Source organism: Gymnoscopelus microlampas (genome assembly GCF_963454915.1).
Source record: "Gymnoscopelus microlampas genome assembly, chromosome: 7".
Classification (NCBI taxonomy): domain Eukaryota; kingdom Metazoa; phylum Chordata; class Actinopteri; order Myctophiformes; family Myctophidae; genus Gymnoscopelus; species Gymnoscopelus microlampas.
The window spans coordinates 52,663,307-52,684,136 of NC_139944.1; the positions used below are offsets into that span (position 1 = coordinate 52,663,307).

Sequence of the window (20,830 nt, forward strand, 5' to 3'; positions counted from 1 at the left end):
ACCTGTGTCTTTGATGGTTTTTATTATACTAACATTACAATACGTACATACAACACACTTCAGTCTAGTTCTAAAGTACCACCACTATGGAAAGTCAGTCAGTACCACAAGTCAGTACAAGACCCCTAAGTCAGTCTAACTAATAGTCTCACGTTCTACTAGGTTTAGCCTAATCAGGTTCAGGTATAGTCAGGTATAGCCTAAACAGGTTTAGTCAGGTAATAAAACCTAGGAAAGGAAACACAAGCAACACAACAACAAATTACATTACTGACATGAACCTACGCATCAAGTATAAATACATTAGAAATATAATCATCATTACATAATAGTTACGTGTAATACAAGCTTTTGCACTTACTGCAGTCTTATCCGCGTCCAAGCCAAATGTCGAATCTGACTTGCTTTGATAAAAAACAGATTTTTATACTGTTTCAGTGGAAGCCCCTCCTTTAGGGAGGAGTAACATAAATTTCCCACAAGGCATTTGGGTTCTAGAACCTTCCAGGTAACACTGAGTGGTCTAATCATGCTCTTCTGAGCTTTTTGCAAGACCCTAATCTTCCACTCGTGAATCATTTCACTGGCCTTTTGTTCTAAGAGTGGCAACACAGTACCAGCACTGTTCCATAACAGTGGCTACTGTCCTTATATCTGATCTACTCAATCAACACTCTGAACACTCTCATGTGACATGTATAAAGTCCCCTGGTTTCAGTAGTGCAGTCACAGCTGTAGCTTTTAGAATTGCATATATTTGTACCTTATTGACTAAACCTTAGTTTAAACTTTAAACAATTTTAAGTAAGCAGAAAAACATACACATATAACATGGCAATAATTATACGAATATAGGAATCCTTTGATTTTATAAGCATGGTGATATCATTGCTAATGTCACGGCTGATGTCACTGCACCAAAGATTTTATTGCAAGCCACGGCGTAAACATTTTTAAAGATACCTACGCACTGAGATGAAAATGAAACCAAGTCTGACCCAATACCAGCTCTGTGGCTTGTGTTTAGACTCTAAACACGAAGCCACTGTAAATGCTATCGCCCCCAAAACACACTCGCCCCCTTTACTGACGTTACATGTAGGAGTACCTGGTGGCCGCCGGATTTGATCCGGGGTAACTGTGTTTTAGTCTGACATCCTCCTATAATTGCCAGACCCAGGGGGTCGGCCTACATGAGGCTTGGTCGGTCGGTCGGTCGGTCGGTCTGTCCCTCTTTTCCTCTGCACACACGTCATGCGAAGTCCGGCCATTCAGATTTCAACCACTAGGGGTCTGGCAGTACCAGGTCTCCTGGTTTCGTATGTGGTACATGGTGTAGTGGTGTAGTGGTGCGTGGTGTGGTGTAGTGGTGAGGCCAAAATTGGTTCTGCCCGTTTCTCCTCAGTGGCTGGAGCAATTGATCTGAATTTGCACACAGCCATTGACCATTACCATGTGCACCTAACAGCGAAGCCCGTTTTCCGATTACACGAAATCGCAGCTGTTTATTAGCGATTTTGTGTTCGCTGGCTCCCGGGTTGCCAGATCACGTGCGCATATCCACCCACGGGTATGGTCTAGTTATTGTAATTAATCAAACGTCAGCCTCGTTAGTTAGGCTGCTGTAGCCTATGGATTAAACAAGTGTTCTGTGTTTAATAAACACATGTTTACAAAAAAAGGCTCATATTTTATTATCATCAGCCTTGATACAAATTCTAAACATGATGGGTAAAGCTGCAGAAGTTGTGGGCTTAAAGAAAAGCTCAATTTGTCTCCACTTAACTTCTCACCAAAATTAATAAATTACAGAAGAATCGATCGACACATCGATTATTGCCCTCGACACCTCGACTCGCAAAATAGGTAATACAGGTACAGGTAATACTACAACATAAGAGTAATACTCTACAGAAAATCTATTACAATTATTCAAATAACATCCTGGAGATACATTTTGTAAGTATGGTAACTGCCATTGTGTGTGATGCACATCCGGTCACCTTGATATATCAGTGTCAGTTATAATAACTTGTATTTCATTGGCTTATCTCGTTGGTGCTAGTATGATTAAGTCTATCTTGTTAAAAGACAACCAGCCAGCCAGTAATATGCTGACTGTTTCAAGTTTCAAGTTTTAACAACCGACGTCTTCCAGTTTACAAAACCATGCACCGATGTTACTGTTCTTACATTTTCTTTGCCTACAGTGAAGTTCTCGTCCCTCGCGGTGACGATGTTGTTCACATTTGTCAGGTATTCTTTCCTTTTTCGTTGGAGAGACCACATTCTTCTCCAACATGAGGAGGGCAAAATTCCTATAAGGATGAAATAAACCAAACTGAAGTCACACTGCTTTCTGAAACCTATATTTTACATCCTTCATGTCCAATGAAGGATTCAAGTAAAAAAAATACTCCACAACATGCGCTCGTTTTCGGATATGCTGAGATATCATTATAGAAGGAGGTGAGGTGGAACTGCGATTGTAGATTAGAATGACGTTCATGTAGCACCTAAGACCAATGTTATCCAACCTACAGCAAATTGAGCGGGGGAGGGTTAGTCAACAGTACATGTTCCCAATAGAATTACAGAGCTCTATGAGGAAACCCCCCACCAATGATTTGCTTGCCAACATTTATAATAGACAAGAAACAATTTCTGCTGTGGTACTTCTAGTCTAGTGTGTATTAATGTGCTATGGATGCGAACTAAGCACAGGACAACATCAGAATCATCCTTCCATGATACTGACCATGATACTGACTATGATACTGACCAATTATTATTATGTATAATGGAGAGTAGTTAACTGTGTGTGTGTGTGTGTGTGTGTGTGTGTGTGTGTGTGTGTGTGTGTGTGTGTGTGTGTGAGTGTGTGTGTGTGTGTGTGTGTGTCTGTGTCTGTGTCTGTCTGTCTGTGTGTGTGTGTGTGTGTGTGTGTGTGTGTGTGTGTGTGTGTCTGTGTGTGTGTGTGTGTGTGTGTGTGTGTGCGTGCGTGCGTGCGAGCGAGCGAGCGAGCGAGCGAGCGAGTGAGTGAGTTCTTGGGAGAGGGAATACAGTATTAAAGAAGTTTGTCTGATCCATAATATGGGCCAGAAGGTGGCGGTAGTGCACCAAAATCTGGATGCCAACCGTATAAAATAACAAGAAGAAGAAGAAGAAGAAGAAGAAGAAGAAGAAGAAGGAGAAGAAGAAGAAGAAAGCTGGCTCCAGCATAGATAGGGCTCCAGGCAGACAGACAGGAAGGGAAGTGAAGGGAAGTGAAGGAGGAAAGAAAGATGGCGAACGTGCAGCTTCTCTTCCAGGCTGCCGCCGGGGACTCTGAGCCCCAGAACCGGCCGGTTCTGATCCTGGGCCAGCAGAGCAGCCTGCAGCAGGTCAGCTGGAGCCTGGTGCAGGGCAAACTGCAGCCTGCTGTCAGCAAGGAGGTGAGACTTTATTAATTATGTATTCATGATATAAATACATACTACAGAAGGATGAATGGACGGTGTCAACCATGGCTGTCACAAGCGTCATGGCGCTACTTGTTCCTGGTGTTTGAAAGGGTTACATTTACAACCCGTACATCTACATAATGGTTAAAATTTCAAATATAAAGTGCTGACCCCACGGCCACGGATTTAACAGGTTAAAGCGGCCGGGTCTTAAGTACCCCGTATTTTCCTTATTGTTCAATAAAAAGCCATTTTCTATTTGTTTTTTATTTTTTGAATAATGTATTGGCGTGCAATACACACCCCAACCGATAGGGGCGCGTAGTTGAATAACGTATTGGCGTGCAATACACATCCCAACCGATAGGGGCGCGTAGTTGAAAGCATATGGAGAAAATAAAAAGGGGGGGAAAATGACCACCGATTGGATTAAAATGCTTTTTAATGAACAATACTGAAGATACGGGGTACTTACACCCAGGCGCTTTCACTTGTTACATCCGTGGCTTTGGGGTTCAGCACTTTATATTTGAAATGTGAACATTTATGTAGATGTACTGGTTGTAAATGTAACACTTTCAAAAACCAGGACCAAGTAGCGCCATGACTGTCATAATAGGTGTCGGCTCTAGCATTAGCTTAGCTAAGAGCAGCTAGCCTAATGTTAACTGTGTCTGTAATGTATGCAGTGGTTCTCAAAGTTTTTACATTTCAAGGACCCCCATAACTCTGAAAGTGTTCAAATGGAACCAAATGGACCCTTACGGGTCCATTTGGTTCCATTTAAACACTCTCAGAGTTACAGACCAGTAAGGGGGTCCATTTCATTTCATTCCATTTGTACAAGTGTACAAAGTGTACAAATTGAACCATCAATTAGTACACTCTCAGAGTTACAGACCTGTAAGGGTCCATTTGGTTCCATTTGTACTCTCTGAGTTACAGACCGCTAATTGGGTAATTTGGAACCCTCCCCCATATCTCTGAGAGTGTACAAATTGCACCATCAATTTGTACACTCTGAGTTACAGACCTGGCTGGCTCTTCATTTGGACCCCCATAATTCTGAGTGTACACAGATTGAACCATCAATTTGTGCACTCTGAGTTACAAGTTGAAAAATTACTAGTTGATTGATTGAATACTTTATTAGACAGAAATGTAAACAGTACGTGGTACAGTCAGACATTTAGGCTAAAAGAATAATACAAAAAGTATTCTTTTTTTTGGGGCACATCTTTCAATATATTTTATTTTTTTAAGGCGAACATGTTTAACTCAAATCTTTACTTCGGGGGGGGGGGGGACGACAACATATTATAAGATGGGGGTCCGCGGCCAAATACATATCATTTTGGGGGTCCATGACATGAACAGATTTGATGAAAAACTGTTAGGATTTAGAAGACATTTGTAGAATCCCCAGAAGCAAAGAAAAATATTTTCTTTAAAAAATATATATATATATATATATTATATATATATATATATATATATATATATATATATATATATATATATATATATATATATATATTCAAAGATTTGCACAACACGATTTTTCAAAACAAATAGCAAATCTACAACCTTGTGTTTTTCTGCTTGTATATCTGCTAAAGTTTAAGATAATTAAAGTGGTTAAAATCTAAAATGACAGACGCTGCTTTCCCGGTCTTTATGGGTTAAGTAAAGTGCACGTGATTTGTGGTCAAAGGGCTAAAAAGGTGCAGAAACATTAGTGTGGTCTCTTTTTTTTTATATATATATCTTAAATATGTCTACTGCTGCATAATGACAGAGGCACACACTCACTGACATCATGTGACCGTTTATGGCCAGACAGCATGATTTCCCCCTTTTAGTGGGAATTAAAAACACACTTTTAGCTCATCCAAATCGGATCTAAAAATCTGCAAAGTAACTAAAGCCGTCAAATTGTTGTCGTGGAGTAAAAAAAAAAAGTACGATATTTGTCTCAGAGATGGATTGGATTAAGTATAAAGTATCATATTGTCGCTGTCGTCGGGCAGAAACCAACTATTTCCATTTGTTTATTTATTATATAAATCAGTGCTATTGAACACCCTTTAGGTCTGTGTGTAGGTTTTACAAATATTGAACCAATAAAAAGTATTAAAAAGCGCTTCTGACTAAAAATGTCCTAACTCTATTGGATCGTCAAACCCTTTGAGACCTGGAACGCATCTGTCATTTTTTGATTTGAGCTAAAAAGCATTATTATTTACACTTTGGCTATTCAAAAATAGCAGATCTACAAGCTCATAGCGTGGCACCGAGTGCCGCCCTATGAGCTTGTAGATCTGCTATTTTTTATTTATTTTCACGAAAAATCGTGAAAATGTGTGCCAATTGAAAATATATATTTTAAAGCGAACATTTTTAACTCAAATCTTTGCTTCTGGGGAGTCCTTGGAACAAAACATTTTGAGATGGGGGTCCGTGGCCAAATACATATCATTTTGGGGGTCCTTGACATGAAAAAGTTTGAGCACCACTGATATAGAAACATACGTTTTTCAGAAAACTGTTGGGATTTAGAAGACATTTGTAGAATCGGCTTCAGGTCTTAAGTGCTTAGTTACTTTACAGCGTTGGTAAAGTGTTTGATTGGATTAGGGTTACTATGCCGTTCTAAAATAGCCGTAGTGATAAAATAGCCGTAGTGATGATAACATTGATAAGTGGAGATATCATCATGGAAGACCTTTGGTCTGTGTTGGGACTTCCTTGTGCAAAGTCCTGGGAGGTTGTCGGTTACGTAAGAAGGCTATGGAGCCGTTCTATAAAGAGGGGTCAGTGTGCATTCAGTAAGGTCAACGCAAAGTCTGCGAGGGACCAGGGCAAGTGATCCAAATAGACCCTTTACATGTCTGTAGTACAAGGTAAAGAAACAAACAAAAAAGGTATCCATTTCAGTCGTGGGATAAAAATTGATCGAGTTTGAGACTCTACCTTGATTTTGAGACTCTACCCTGTAAAATCCTCAGTGCTCGTTTATCTCTGAGAATACGGCCCGGGTCCATTTGGTTCCATCTGTACACTCTCAAGAGTTAACTGCCATTTACACTGGCACTATAACTATAAAGATAACTATAACTTACTATATTGTTCACCATTGTATTATTTTTATTATAGTCGGTGTGAACTCTGCCATCCAAATGATTTTTAAAACTATATTTTTATAGTTATTTATAGTGCTCAGTGTGAATGGCCCTACAGAACCTTAAAGGGTCCCGGACCTAACATCGAGAACCATGTGCTATGATGTCACATCCGTAATAATATCTTCCAAAGTTCATGGTTCCATCGTGCTCCGTGAAGTATTGCTATACAATCATGGCCAAAATGCCAATTATGTGTGAATGTCTCTGTTTTTTGGGGAGAGAGAGAGAGTTGTTGAACCTAAATAAACATGAATTGAATTGTCCCTGAACATTCATTATGTGAATTATTTTAACTTAGTGTAATATGTAATAAAAGGTTGTCGTCGATGACTGTAGGTGACTGAGGGCGAACTGATAAAGTGTTCACTTTTTTATCGTCTTTTATCTTGTTAATTAATTATAGCCTACATGGTGCCTCATTTATTAGCCTGTAGAGAGAGAGATATATGAACCAGGGGCTCAAAGGGGATAAAAAAAAATGTAGATTGATGCTTCTAAGATCAACAGGAACCATGACTTGGAAAAAGAACCCGGAGCGCTCAAAAATGAATGTACACACACACACACAGATACAGTAAATGTAGATGAGTTTTTAATTTTACAGTGTCTCAATGCGTTGTCACTTTCCAGGTTTGGCAGGCAGCTCTCAGTGGTCTGAACCCCAACCCTACGGACAGCTGCCCTCTGTACCTGAACCATGCCACAGTGGCGGCCCTGCCCGCGCGGGTCAGCAGGCACAACAGCCCCTCCTGTGCCCACTTTGTGTCCCGGCTGGTGCGGACCTGCCTGCCCGGAGGGAACACCCGCTGCATTCTGGTCAGTCAGTGTGTCGTCGTCGTCTTCTTCTTCACAATTAGAGATATACTACTAGACCATACCCGTGGGGGGATATGCGCACATGATTTGGCAACCCGGGAGAAGACACAAACGCTAATAAACAGCAGTGTTGATTTCATCGACTAAAACTATGACGAAAAATGTTGGTCGACTACGTTTTTTCACCGACGAAAACTAAATAAAAACTAAATAAAACCTTAGCTACCATGACTAAAACTAAGACTAAATATCCTACTATAATTCTAGTAACCTCTGTGCGTTTGTAGTAGTGGAGGTGAAGCTACCCGGTTCTCCTCACTGGCTGGACCAATTGCTCTGATTTTGCACACAGCCATTGACCATTACCATCTGAACACAACTGTGAAGCCCGTTTTTCAATTTCATCAAATCTCAGCTTCTTATTAGCGTTTTTGTGTCAAACACTGTCGCCATGGTTACGGGGCTGCCCAGCTATGGGACGAACTGCCTCCCGGGTTGCCAGATCATGTGCGCATATCCCCCCACGGATGCGCTGCGCCGACCGGGTATGGTCTAGTATTGACAATTTTGTCAACAAATAAAAACTAGACTACATTATTAGTGAGTGATCTAGTGGAGAAGAGATCCAGTAGAAGACAAGTTATTTTATGTTTGGTTGCGCTCGGGTGTTGCGCTCCGAAAATAGCCGATCTAATGGCTCACAACGTGTCGCGCTGCGACGCGTTGTGAGCTTGTAGATCGGCTTTTTTCATCATGCAACCAAGTGTAAAATCAGCCATTACGACGCCATCAAGGCACCGCCAAGATACATTTTAGTCAACTAAATCAACTGTAGATTTAGTCGACTATAATCTTATGATATTTGGTCGATTAAAACTAGACTTAACAGTAAAACGTTTCAGATGTTCAAGATTCACTATGACTAAAACTAAGTCATTCAAAAATAGCTCTACAAGCTTGTGAGCTTGTATATCTGCTATTTTTGAATAGCCAAAGATATCTAAAAGTACATTCCCGAATGTAATGTGTTAAGAAAAGTACATTTTACTTGTGTCATCTCTCTGTTCAAAGAAAAAGACGTGGACCTATAGCTATAATGGGTGTTTCTCTCCTCCTCCTCTCCACAGATGGTCTGTGAGCGCGCCGACGTGTTTGCGTCCGCCTGCGCCATCGCCCGGGCCTTCCCCATCTTCTCCCGCCGCTCGTCGTCCTCGCGCAGCCGGGCCGAGAAGAAGCTGGTGACCGTGGAGTTTGTGATCGTGGGCGGCGGCCAGGACGGCGCCGCTGGCCCTCTGGGTCTCAAAGAACTGGAGGTTAGGGATCGATGGGACCATATGAAAATTACCATTCACGATTATTGTGGCAAAAAATATTGCGATTAACTTAAAATGACACTTTTGTTAACCACTTGAACCCCCCCAGCATCAGCTTGTAGATCTGCTATTTTTGGTGAAGTGATTTGTGTAGAGTGAAATGAGAGCGTACCGAATGCACTCTGTACAGGTCCATTTTATCAAGTATAGAGGGTTTTAACTCAGGGGTGATGCAACTTTGATGATGGAGAGGGCCACTATATTTCCTCACTCACTCCAGAGGGCCACATTGCATATACTGTCAGGCAGAAACCTCTTGTGTCCAATTTTTTTAATTTTTTTTATTAATGCCGTACTTTACCTTCTGTCACACAAAAAAAGCCAAAATAGCTGATCTACCAGCTCAAAATGCGTCGCACTGCGACGCATTTTGAGCTGGTAGATCAGCTATTTTTGAATTGGAATCCTGAAAAGTAATATTTTTATTTAATTTCAAATGTATTTAGTTATACTTATGTTAACTTTATGAACTTAAATGCAAATACATTGGACATAAAATAGACAATAGTACTTTAGTACTAGTCATTAAGCTTATATAGACTGAAGTAATTAAAGCGGGTCATGTTTGGAATTGTAACAGCTGAAATCAAGAGTATAAATATCACGATGCGCCACGTGAGCTTGCAGATCTACTTTTTATTTAATTTGCCTTTTGTTTTGTTTCTATGTCAGTGTCTTTCCAATACAGCAGATGGAGTGAGACTTGCAGCACGGATTGTGGACACACCCTGCAATGAGATGAACACAGACCACTTCTTAGCTGTGAGTCAAACTGTTTGTGTGTGTTTGTATTACTGTACTTTTGAGGACCAAATACCCCCACGGCTATAGTAGAATATGAGAAACCCACTACTTGCGCTCGGGTGGCGCCGTGGTAAAGTCCCTGCCCACTACCACGGAGGTTGTGGGTTCCAATCCACCGTGGTGCATCCGGCTTTGTCGAGCGTCCGTGTTCGGGGGAGGGAAGCCGGACGGGGAGGAGGGTGATATCGGTCATTGCACGTATTCCTACGGGCTGGGGGCGGCACCTGTCAGCGGGGAGTGTTGGGCGGGAGGAGTAGGATGAAGGCTCTACGTCCTCCTCACTGGCAGGTGAGTCAGTAGGATAGGACAGCAGTGACAACACAGAGGGAGGAATGAATTGGCATAACGACTAAATTGGGGAGAAAAAGGGATACAAAATAATTGTAAACTCAAAAAGAGAAATAAAATTGAGGACCATTTTCCTGGTCTTCACGAGAAGCATGTTGAAAATAGATTCATACTTAGTTGCGTGCCGCTGTGTCATGCACCTCAAAATAGCAGATCCAGATTATGGATCTGCTATTTTTCGGCTAAATGACGAATGATGAAAATCGCTGTCCTAAACTTTTGAAGTCCTTACAAGTACAGTAATACATTGGGGGGCACGGTGGCACGGTTGTTGTTAGCGCTGTCGCCTCGCAGCTAGAAGGTCCTGGGTTCGATTCCTGCCGGGGACGCTGGGACTGTGTCCTCTCCTCCGGATATGAATAAATGTGTTTTTTTTACAGGAAATCAAGGCCGTGGGGACTGAACTTGGCATTACTCCAGTGATTATCCGTGGAGAGGAACTGAAACAACGAGGTTTTGGAGGTACTGTTTTTGCACTAGGTTTGCTAGTTTATTAGGCGGTTATACTCCACCACTCAACATTTCTTTTTTGTAATTTATTTGAATAAAACATTTTTTTTAAGAAAACTTAGGTCAGGATTTAGAAAGTGTTTTTAGATTCGGCCTCAGGTCTTAATGGCTTAATTGAACTTAGATTCAGACACCTGGTAGGGGAAGGTGATGATAGATGTTCAAATAATATCAGAAAAGCTTCAAAGTATTTACGTTGGTGTTTTATCTCAACGCATAACGAAGCAGATCTCCGCCCGACAACAACCATATCTTTAATACTATTCTACTGTATCAGTGTGCCGTCTCCTTTGCCCCGTCAGGTATCTATGGCGTTGGCAAGGCAGCCGTGAACCCCCCGGCGCTTGCAGTCCTGAGTCATACGCCAGACGGCGCCACCCAAACCATTGCATGGGTGGGGAAGGGCATCGTCTATGACACTGGAGGTCTCAGCATCAAAGGAAAGGTAGGAAAAAAACAGGTTTGAGGTTTAGTGCGAGAGTTGATAGTCACATTAAATCACATTAAAGTCCTCGTCACATCATGTTAAGGTATTCACTGTGTTTTTTTCCAGACCTCAATGCCGGGGATGAAGAGAGACTGCGGTGGAGCGGCAGCCATTTTGGGAGCTTTCAAGGCCACTATAAAGCAGGTGCAACTATAAACTGCCCTTTTCTCTGCTTATTTCCTCCTTTTTAAACATGGTTCAGGTTTACTTTAAAGCTGCATTGTGCGACATTTAGTTTTGTTTATTTCAATCCTCATCGACAGTATCACAAAACATTACACACTGTAATCCCAACATTTCTTTCTGGTTGATGGAAAAGGCCTAGGCTGAAGCGCAAAGCTTATTTATGCCTGCTATCCTTTGTACATGTCGGTTTAAGTTATATCAGTTACAATGGTCATAGTGAATGAACACACAAAAATATTCCATATTTACATTCAAGACTACATACATTGTTCTTAATGATCGAACACTCGATAATATTCAATAATTACATTCAAATACTAATAAATTCAAATACAAATTCATACTAATACACACAATCACACACAAACCTAGATTTTATATACCCATATACACACACATTAAAATATACATACTGTATATATACTGTATACCATACATGGGCAACTGGCGGCCCGGGGGCCACATGCGCCCACCTTCACTTAATGCGACCCGCAGGTTAATATCAGAACACTGATATATTATTGATTTCTGCTGTTACAATTCCTAACATGCAAACGTGACCCGCTTTAATTACGTCAGTCTATATTAGTAGCTTAATGACTAGTATTAAAATACTATTGTCTTTTTTTATGTCCAATGTATTTGTATTTAAGTTCATAAAATGAACATAAGTATAACTAAATGCATTTGAAATTAAATAAAAATGTTACTTTTCAGGATTCCAATTCAAAAATAGCAAAAAATAATTCTGGATTCCAATTCAAAAAAAGGCATAGGCTGAAGCTCAAAGCTTTATGCAAAATAGCAAAAATAATATATGATGAAGCAGGGACCCCCTCCCCACCACTACATTTTGAATAATACAATTGTTTTGCAGATTAAACATTTTCATAGATTTCATAGACAGCTTCATAGACTTGTTTGACAGCACTGCCATCAGTGTTTAGTACCCTTTAGTAAACTTGACCTTTTAGCCGAAAATATCCGAGCTTGTAGATCTGCTAAATTTACCATGTATGACATTCGACTCATACTTATACGTTGCTTCCAGGGATTCAAGGATAATCTGCACGCCGTGTTCTGCTTGGCAGAGAATGCCGTCGGACCGACTGCCACACGCCCTGATGACATCCACACTATGTACTCTGGAAAGTAAGTGTCTTTTTATGGTGGTTTAACGAGTCTACAGCGTGTGGTAGGACAATCAGAAACACAATGTAGTCAATACAGACAAGTTCTCTTAATCCATTAAATGCTCAATTCTAAGTGGTTTTTAGAGGTGGCCTTTCTCTGAAGTGATAGCATTGTGTGATTTTTAGATGAGATAATCACACAACAATGCACTATAATGCCATTTCATGACTAAGTATATATTTCATCAGTGATTTGACTCTTGTCTGATCCCGTAGAACGGTGGAGATCAACAACACGGACGCAGAGGGCAGGCTGGTGTTGTCGGACGGAGTGGTGTACGCCAACAAAGACCTGAGTGCTGACATCATCCTGGACATGGCAACGCTCACGGGGGCACAGGTGGGTTTGACCATAGATATAGAAACCTAGATACCTCATTGGCCTCTGCAGTTCACTACTGGCCAATCACAGCGCGTCTTTTCCGGGACTTGGCAGAATCTAGTTGTATAAAAAATATATTTTTAGCGGTGCCAGCCGCTCTACTCTTGACTATGTCCGTCCGTTATGTCCGTCCGAGCCCGGATGTCCGTTTGAGCACGGGCTTTAAACAGCTATAACTCCAGTTCGCAGCATGCCAGCGAGTCCAAATTTGGTATGTGGACTTACACCACCAATTGGGACGAGCATTGATTGCTGAAGCCCCGCCCCGCCCTATTATAGCGCCACCAGGAGGCCACTGTGTCCGTTTGAGCACGGGCTTTAAACAGCTATAACTCCAGTTCGCACCATGCCAGCAAGTCCAAATTTGGTATGTGGACTTACACCACCAATTGGGACGAGCATTGATTGCTGAAGCCCCGCCCCGCCCTATTATAGCGCCACCAGGAGGCCACTGGCTTTAAACAGCGCTTTACACAGCTATAACTCCAGTTCGCAGCATGCCAGTAAGTCCCAATTTGGTATGTGGACTTAGACCACCAATAGGGACGAGCATTGATTGCTGAAGCCCCGCCCCGCCCTATTATAGCGCCACCAGGAGGCCACTGCCTTTAAACAGCTATAACTCCAGCTTGCAGCATATGCCACCAAGTCCAACTAATACCACCAATAGGGACCAACTGTAATTACATAAGCCCCGCCCCCTCTGTCTTCCCATTGGCTGGGCTTTAAACAGCCAGAACTCCAGTTCACAGCATGCTACTGAGTACAAATTTGGTACGTGGACTCAGACCACCAATAGGGACGAACTGAAATGTAGTAAGCCCCGCCCCCTCTGTCTTCCTATTGGCTGGGCTTTAAACAGCCATAAGTCCACTTTGCAGCATGCTACCAAATACACATTTACCACGTGAACTTAGACCACCAATAGGGACAAGCTGTAATTGCTGAAGCCCCGCACCCTCTGTATTGTCATTGGCTGGGCTACAAACAGCCATAACTCCAGTTTGCAGCATGCCACCAACTCCAAATTGTGGACTTACACCACCAATAGGGACGAGCATTAATTGCTGAAGCCCCGCCCCGCCCTATTATAGCGCCACCAGGAGGCCACTCATCAAAGGCACCGCTTCCTTCACACAGGGTGGGATTTTTTTATACAACTAGATTCTGCCAAGTCCCGGAAAAGACGCGCTGTGATTGGCCAGGAGTCAGGAAGCTTGCCTTCTCCAAAATGGTGCCTGGTATACAGACGCCTCAGAGCCCGGAGGAGGAGGCGTCTGCCTTTATGTCTATGGCAGGGGTCTTCAACAGGGGGTCTGGGACCCCTAGGCGGTCCTCAGAGTTACTACAGGGGGTCCGCCAAATCTTTGTGTGACATGATTATTTTTTTTACATTAACCACTTGAACCCTAGCATCCCTTTTCTGAGGAGAACTTTAGCCAAAAATAGCCGATCTACAAGCTCACAACGCCTCGCGCTGCGAGGCGTTGTGAGCTTGTAGATCGGCTATTTTTGGCAAAGAGTTATAGGTGTAGAGGGAAAAAAGAGCAGCAAAAGTTTATCTGAAACAATTTTATACAATATAGAGGGGGGTCCCTGCTTCATCTCTCTCTCAGCTAGGGGGTCCTTGGCCTGAAAACGTTGAAGAACCCGGGTCTATGGATTGAATTGTTAACTCACTGAACCTGGTTACAAAGTAACATTTGTGTGCCATCATGTGATACTTGAGAGATTGTTTTATGGTGTAAATCAAAGTTCAAAACAGTAAGCCAGCATGTACAGTAGGACAAACTTAACATATAAAGGGATGGTCTGCAGTGAAAGTAATAAGATATTGTACCTGAGGCCATCGTCCAAGTTAATTAATATACTTTATTAGCTTTCTGTTCCTGGAAAGAAACTATAATGGAAGTCATTGTTCTCGCGTTAACCCCTTTCAACCCGGGAACGCGTCTCTGTCATTTTAGATATCTTTGGCTATTTTTGAAAAATCATGAACATTTTTGCAAATCATTCAATATATATATTTTTAAAGCGAACATTTGTAACTCAAATCTTTGCTTCTGGGGGGTCCCTGGAACTAAATATTTTGTGATGGGGGGTCCGTGGCTAAATACATATAATGTTGGGGATCCTTGACATGAAGCGAAAATCTTCGGTTCCGAATTTCCGGATCCGGGTGAGTGGAAAGTGAACCTGATGACGGGAGTTGCAGAGAACCGCGCGATCGTTTATAAAACGCCAAACTATGGCTGCCGGCATATATTTTGCGATGGGGGGGGGGGGGGGGGGGGGTCTGCGGCCAAATGCATATAATTTTGGGGGTCCTTGACATGGGAAAAGTTGGGAGCGCCACTGACATAGCTGATATAGGATCTCAAAATATTTTGTTCCAGGGACCCCCAGAAGCAATGATTTGACTTACAAATGTTCGCTTTACAAATATATATACATTGAAAGATTTTCACTAATTTTTATGATTTAAAAAAAAATAGCAGATCTACAAGCTCATGTAGATCTGCTTTTTTTGAATAGCCAAAGAAATCAAAAAATGATACAGGTGCGTTTCCCGGATTGAGTAGGTCAATCATCAACTGAAATGTCCAAAAGATGGTGACCAGTTCCTTTGTTCTTGTTGTGTTTTCTGTTGTAGGGCATTTCTACCGGGAAATACCACGCGGCCGTGATGACCAACAGCGAGGAGTGGGAGGCGGCCTGTGTGCGCGCCGGCCGCAGCAGCGGAGACATGGCCCACCCTCTGGTCTACTGCCCCGAGCTGCACTTCAGCGAGTTCACCTCCGCCATCGCCGACATGAAGAACTCTGTGGCCGTGAGTTGGAACCAAGGCCGGATCATCCATAGGCCGTAGGGGGGCGAGTGCCCTGGGGCACCAGCCAATGAGGGCACAAAAAAAAAGAAAATTCCTTACCCCGCCAAAAGATATATGTATGTATTTCAAATGCCTCTAGCAACCGAACGGTAAGGCAGACTGAAATGGCAGTGGATGTGTTTGATGCAACTCAAAGTAAACTTTACTCGGGTATCTAGTTTGTCACTGTCCGATAGGGGTGTCACGATTCACTTACCTCACGATTCGATTCAAAATCGATTCCTAGGGTGCCGATTCGATTAAAATTGCGATTCCGCGATTAATTGATATTCGATTCGATTCTGCGATTTATTGCGATTTTCTAGGGTGCCGATTCGATTAAAATTGCGATTCTGCGATTAATTGATATTCGATTCTGCGATTTATTGCGATTTTCTACCCCAAATCACTTTGCTTTAATTATACTAGAACATTTTAATATAATATAAACCATGAAAAGTTGAATCATACACTTCAATGCAGCCAGATCATGTCAGTCAGTCTTTCTGACATTGATTTCAGACAAAGTGCCAGTGAAAAAAGGTACTAACTTATAAAAAAGAAATAAAAAAAAAAGAAATTATTTTTTTTTAAATAAAAAAAACGATTTTAATATTTTGATTCGATTTTTAAAATCGTGGCATTAAGAATCGCGAGTTATTCATGAATCGATTTTTTTTGACAGGCCTACTGTCCGACCTTCCTAGCCCGTGTTATTAATGAAAAACGGGCGACAATGGCCAAAACTCAATCGAAAATCGGCGACTGAAAATCGGTGAATGTGGCCGTTTTCAAGATGATTAGCCATTTTCTCTGGAAGGGAAGGTCCAATCTGCTCAGTTCAAAGCTTGTTGGATGCGTGACTTTGAGAGAAAGTGGGAGTCGGGGGGGGGGGGGGGGGTGGACTTCAACTTGAGGTCGCCCTGGGGCACCACACAGGGTTAATACGGGCCTGGTTGGAACCATAGACCGTAAAAAAAAAAAGATGGACAAAGTGACGCCATTGGGTTTCTACAGACCCGTTTTGAAGCCATCTTTCTATAGCCGGTCCGAAATGCGAACGGAAATTCATGCTATTGGCTGAGCGAGGGCGGGTCAAATACCAGTGGTGTAAAGTAACTAAGTACATTTACGTAAGTACTGTACTTAATTACAGTTATGAGGTATTTGTACTTTACTTGAGTATTTCCAATTTCCAATACTTTTACTTCTATTCCACTACATCTCGGATCCAAATATTGTACTTTTACTCCACTACAAATATTGGAAAGCTTTAGTTTCTAGTTACTTTGTAGATTTTGATTATTATTATTACAAAACATACATTAATCACTTCAGTCTTATATACATTTCGGCAATTTGAAAATAGCCGATCTACAAGCGATGCGACGCATTGTGAGCTTGTAGATCTGCTATTTTCAAAAGATGTTTATACATTTGAAAACTTGAAACGGCACAATGAGTACTTTTACATTTGGTACTTTAAGTACGTTTTCATGCCAATACTTTTGTACTTTTACTCAAGTGCATTTTGAATTCCGGACTTTTACTTGTAACAGAGTATTCCTACATTGCAGTATTGATACTTTTACTTAAGTAAGATATTTGAGTACTTTTTCCACCACTCTCAAATATACAAACACTATATGTACAAAAGAGAGAAATGACATTTACCTCGCCTTGTGGTCTCCTGATAGATGCTAGTTTTGTATGCTTTTGTGTGGCTCTGTTTTATGATGAAGTAGGGCATTCATTTACCCCCAAAAAACACAAACAAAAAGTTAGAATTTGGAGATAATATGTTTCTGCCTGATTATTATTATTATTATTTGAATGGTTTATCCTGTATTTATTTCCTTTTGTTGTCCCAGGACCGGGAGAACGCACAGAGCTCCTGTGCAGGCCTCTTCATCGGTGCCCACTTGGGCTTCGACTGGCCTGGGGTCTGGGTGCATGTGGACATAGCCTCTCCTGTCCATGCTGTGAGTCACACAATCATCATACACACAGTGTTGATTTCGACGTCGAAAACTATGACGAAAAGTGTTTGTCGACTACCTTTTTTCACTGACGAAAACTAAATAAAAACTAAGCTATGATGACTAAAAACTAAGACTAAATATTATTGACAATTTCATCAACAAATAAAAACGAGACTAAAATGTTAGTGAGGGACGAGTGAGACGAGCTCCAGTAGAACTAAAAGACAAGTCATTTTATGTTTGGTTGCGCTCGGGTGTTGCGCTCTGAAAATGGCAGATCTACAAGCTCACGTTGTGAGTTTGTAGATGGGCTATTTTCAGCATGCAACCAAGTGTAAAATCAGCCATTACGACGCCATCAAGGCACCGCCAAAATACATTCTAGTCGACTAAATCAACTGTAGATTTAGTCGACTAGAATCTTATGATATTTAGTCGACTAAAACTAAGTTCACAGTTAAGTTCTGTTTCTACTGAGACTTGGCATATAGGTGGACTGATCTTCTGTGTCTTTGTCCTCACTATAGGGCGAGCGGGCCACGGGGTTCGGCGTGGCTCTGCTCATGGCTCTGTTCGGACAGGCCTCTGATGACTCCATGCTGAACCGCGTGTCCCCTCTGACCACAGTCACCAAGGCCAACTCCTCCTCCTCAGGGGAGCAGATGGAGAGGGACTGCAAAAGGAGGCGACTGGTGTAAAACAAACAAAAAAAACACCAGCACGGTCTACTTTGTCTACCAATAACTGCCACAACACACCCCTCACTCTCAATGCAAAGTGCTCCACAATTATGGTTGATTAGAGCAGTGGTTCTCAACTTGAGAGTTTTACAACAAAACACTCAAGAGATGACAGACCTGTAAGGGTCCATTTTAGAACCCCCTCAAGTAACCCTGAGGGTCCCTGGACCCCTAGCTCTAGTCCATTGCCTAGCAGGAGTTCTCCTTAAAGTAAGAAATGTGAGTACTTTTTTCCCACCACTGGGTTGTACTACATATTCCGGGACAGTAGGAGGCGCCATGGTTGCAGAGGTCCATACGTTTTAAGGCGTATATTATAAAACTGAAGGAAGGAGAACGGCTCTCCATTTTCATTCCATAAGCTGCTCCGTTTTACACACTTAACACACACGAAACGATAACTAGAGCACTAATTTCCTCTAGAGACGTCCTGTATGAACATAAATAGAGTAAATAACGAGAAGAAGAAGAACAAGGCTCAACGCAAACCACACGCCTCGAACAACAAGTAGTTAGCCGGCTAATGCTCTGGCTGTCTGTTGTGCTTTAAACGGTTTGTTATTATTTGAGTATGATCCTAACTGTCCATGTTAAGGCTATGGGACTTTCGAGGCTGCACAGGCTGCATAGCCTCTCGTGTGCAGTAAAAAATAAGAAATACTCTTTCGGTACTTTATGGCGGTTTTATGGAGTTGAAAGCCAACTGTACTAAGTGGGAACACTCTGAGCCCCCTACCTCGCGTCTAAAATACACTGTTTGGCCAAAATGTTTGTAGTTACAACATTATTTAGTTACTCCGCACTGCGCCCTTTACAGATCCGGTCAATGGAATTTTTCTATTGACAAGAACTGTAGAGAGCGCAGTGGAGTAACTAAACATTTTTTCCTTCCGGTGAAATATTTAACATTTTGGCCAAACAGTGCATTTTAGACGTGAGGTGGGGGGCTCAGAGTGTTCCCACTTAGTAGAGTTGGCTTTCAACTACTTAAAACCGTCTTTGTTTTGGTGCGTAGCTAAAGCGTGTTTTTTTTATTTTTACTGTAGAAGAGAGGCTATGCAGCCTGTGGCGCGTGCGCGCAAAGGCTGGAAAGTCCCATAGCCTTAAGGAGAACTCCTTCTAGGCTATGGACCAGAGCTACCTGGACCCCACCTTTTTGAGAACCACTGGAATAGAATGTTAGAGGAATGTGTGTCAGTCCTTGTTTGAAATCCCGATTGAACATCTGTTGTGTTGTAGTAAGTACTGTAAGTTGTTGGTTTAATTCAAAATAAAACTAGATTGTGAAGCAATTTGAGAGAAGTAACTGCGCTGGTTGAATCTCCTGCATGTCTCACAATGATGGTTAAGAAACCTCGTCTTACTTGACTCTACGGCTAGGGTTCTTCAACAGGGGGTCCGGGACCCCAAGGGGGGGGTCCACAGAGTTACTACACGGGGGGGCCACCAAATCTTTGTGTGATATGATTTTAATCATTTATGATGATTTTATTTTTTACATAAACAACTTGAACCCCAGCATCCCTTTTCTGAGGAGAACTTTGGCCCAAAATAGCTTTTAGATCGGCTATTTTCGGCAAAGAGTATAGGTATATGTGTAGAGGGGAAAAAAAACTCTTTGAGAAAATGGGGGGGGGGGGGGTAGCGTCTAGTGAGCTGGAGGATGATGTAATTTATGATATGGTTTTGCGGAGTTCCTCTTCAATAATTGCACAGAACGATATTAGGCTTCCCCTGGAGTGGTCTACATTTTTATACCATTTGCTGCTAGCAGTGCTAGCAGCAGCATTCATAATACCAGCTCGAATGTTAAAAAATGTGTTATCAAAAAAGGATGCAAACTCATCACACTTAGCTTTAGAAGCAGGGAGCGACTCCTTGTAGGCCTGGGGGGGGGTTTAAAAGACGTTCAATGGTAGAGAATAAGACTGGCATTTTGCTTGTTGTCATTAATAATGCCTGAAAAATATTCCTGCCTTGCCAAACGCAATGCTTTGTTAATAGGCAGCTGTTGACTTCTTAAAAATCTCTAGGTGGATCGTGAGGTTTTTTTTTCTCCAAACTCGCTCAGCTCTACGACATTCTTTCTTGAGTGAGCGCATGTGCTCGTTGATCCAGGGTGTTACTCTAGAGTTAAGTTTCTTTTTTAGTTTTCATAGGGGCTACTATGTCGAGAGCTGACTCTAATTTAAGATTAAAATGTTGAACCATATCATTCACTGAGGGAGCATCAGGTAGGGGGGGGCGCACATGCTAGATGACGAGGAAACTCGTTTGCTGCAGATGAGCTAAAAAAAAAACTTTTTTTTATTATAGTGTATTCTGTATTGTTTTTTCCTAGATCAGAGACGGTCATATTAAAACACAATAAATAGTGGTCTGTTAGCTCGGGCTTATCAATAATACTGTCAACAGTGATATTCAAACCTCTAGTGATCACCAAGTCCAGGGTATGGCCATGTTTATGTGTTGGCCCAACAACATTACATTACATTACATTACAGTCATTTAG

At 41.9% G+C, this 20,830-nt stretch overlaps 1 protein-coding gene across 1 annotated transcript; it reads left to right on the top strand.

Moving 5' to 3' along the window:
- Positions 1 to 3,229: 3,229 nt before the first annotated feature.
- npepl1 (aminopeptidase like 1) lies at positions 3,230 to 19,620 on the top strand. The gene is made up of 12 exons (XM_084062688.1): positions 3,230 to 3,434; positions 7,259 to 7,444; positions 8,572 to 8,757; positions 9,490 to 9,579; positions 10,350 to 10,431; positions 10,782 to 10,924; positions 11,033 to 11,110; positions 12,204 to 12,304; positions 12,562 to 12,685; positions 15,381 to 15,557; positions 17,468 to 17,578; positions 18,106 to 19,620. The coding sequence occupies exons 1-12, from the start codon at positions 3,285 to 3,287 to the stop codon at positions 18,274 to 18,276; spliced, it is 1,599 nt and encodes a 532-aa protein (XP_083918814.1). The 5' UTR covers positions 3,230 to 3,284; the 3' UTR covers positions 18,277 to 19,620.
- Positions 19,621 to 20,830: the final 1,210 nt, after the last annotated feature.

What these genes read in the sequence shown, in the direction of transcription:
- npepl1 (XM_084062688.1), top strand. Translation starts at nt 3,285, where the DNA reads ATGGCGAACGTGCAGCTTCTCTTCCAGGCTGCCGCCGGGGACTCTGAG. An exon ending in GGAACACCCGCTGCATTCTG is followed by an intron (nt 7,445 to 8,571) that starts GTCAGTCAGTGT and finishes TCCTCTCCACAG; the next exon opens with ATGGTCTGTGAGCGCGCCGA. An exon ending in TAGCCTCTCCTGTCCATGCT is followed by an intron (nt 17,579 to 18,105) that starts GTGAGTCACACA and finishes TCCTCACTATAG; the next exon opens with GGCGAGCGGGCCACGGGGTT.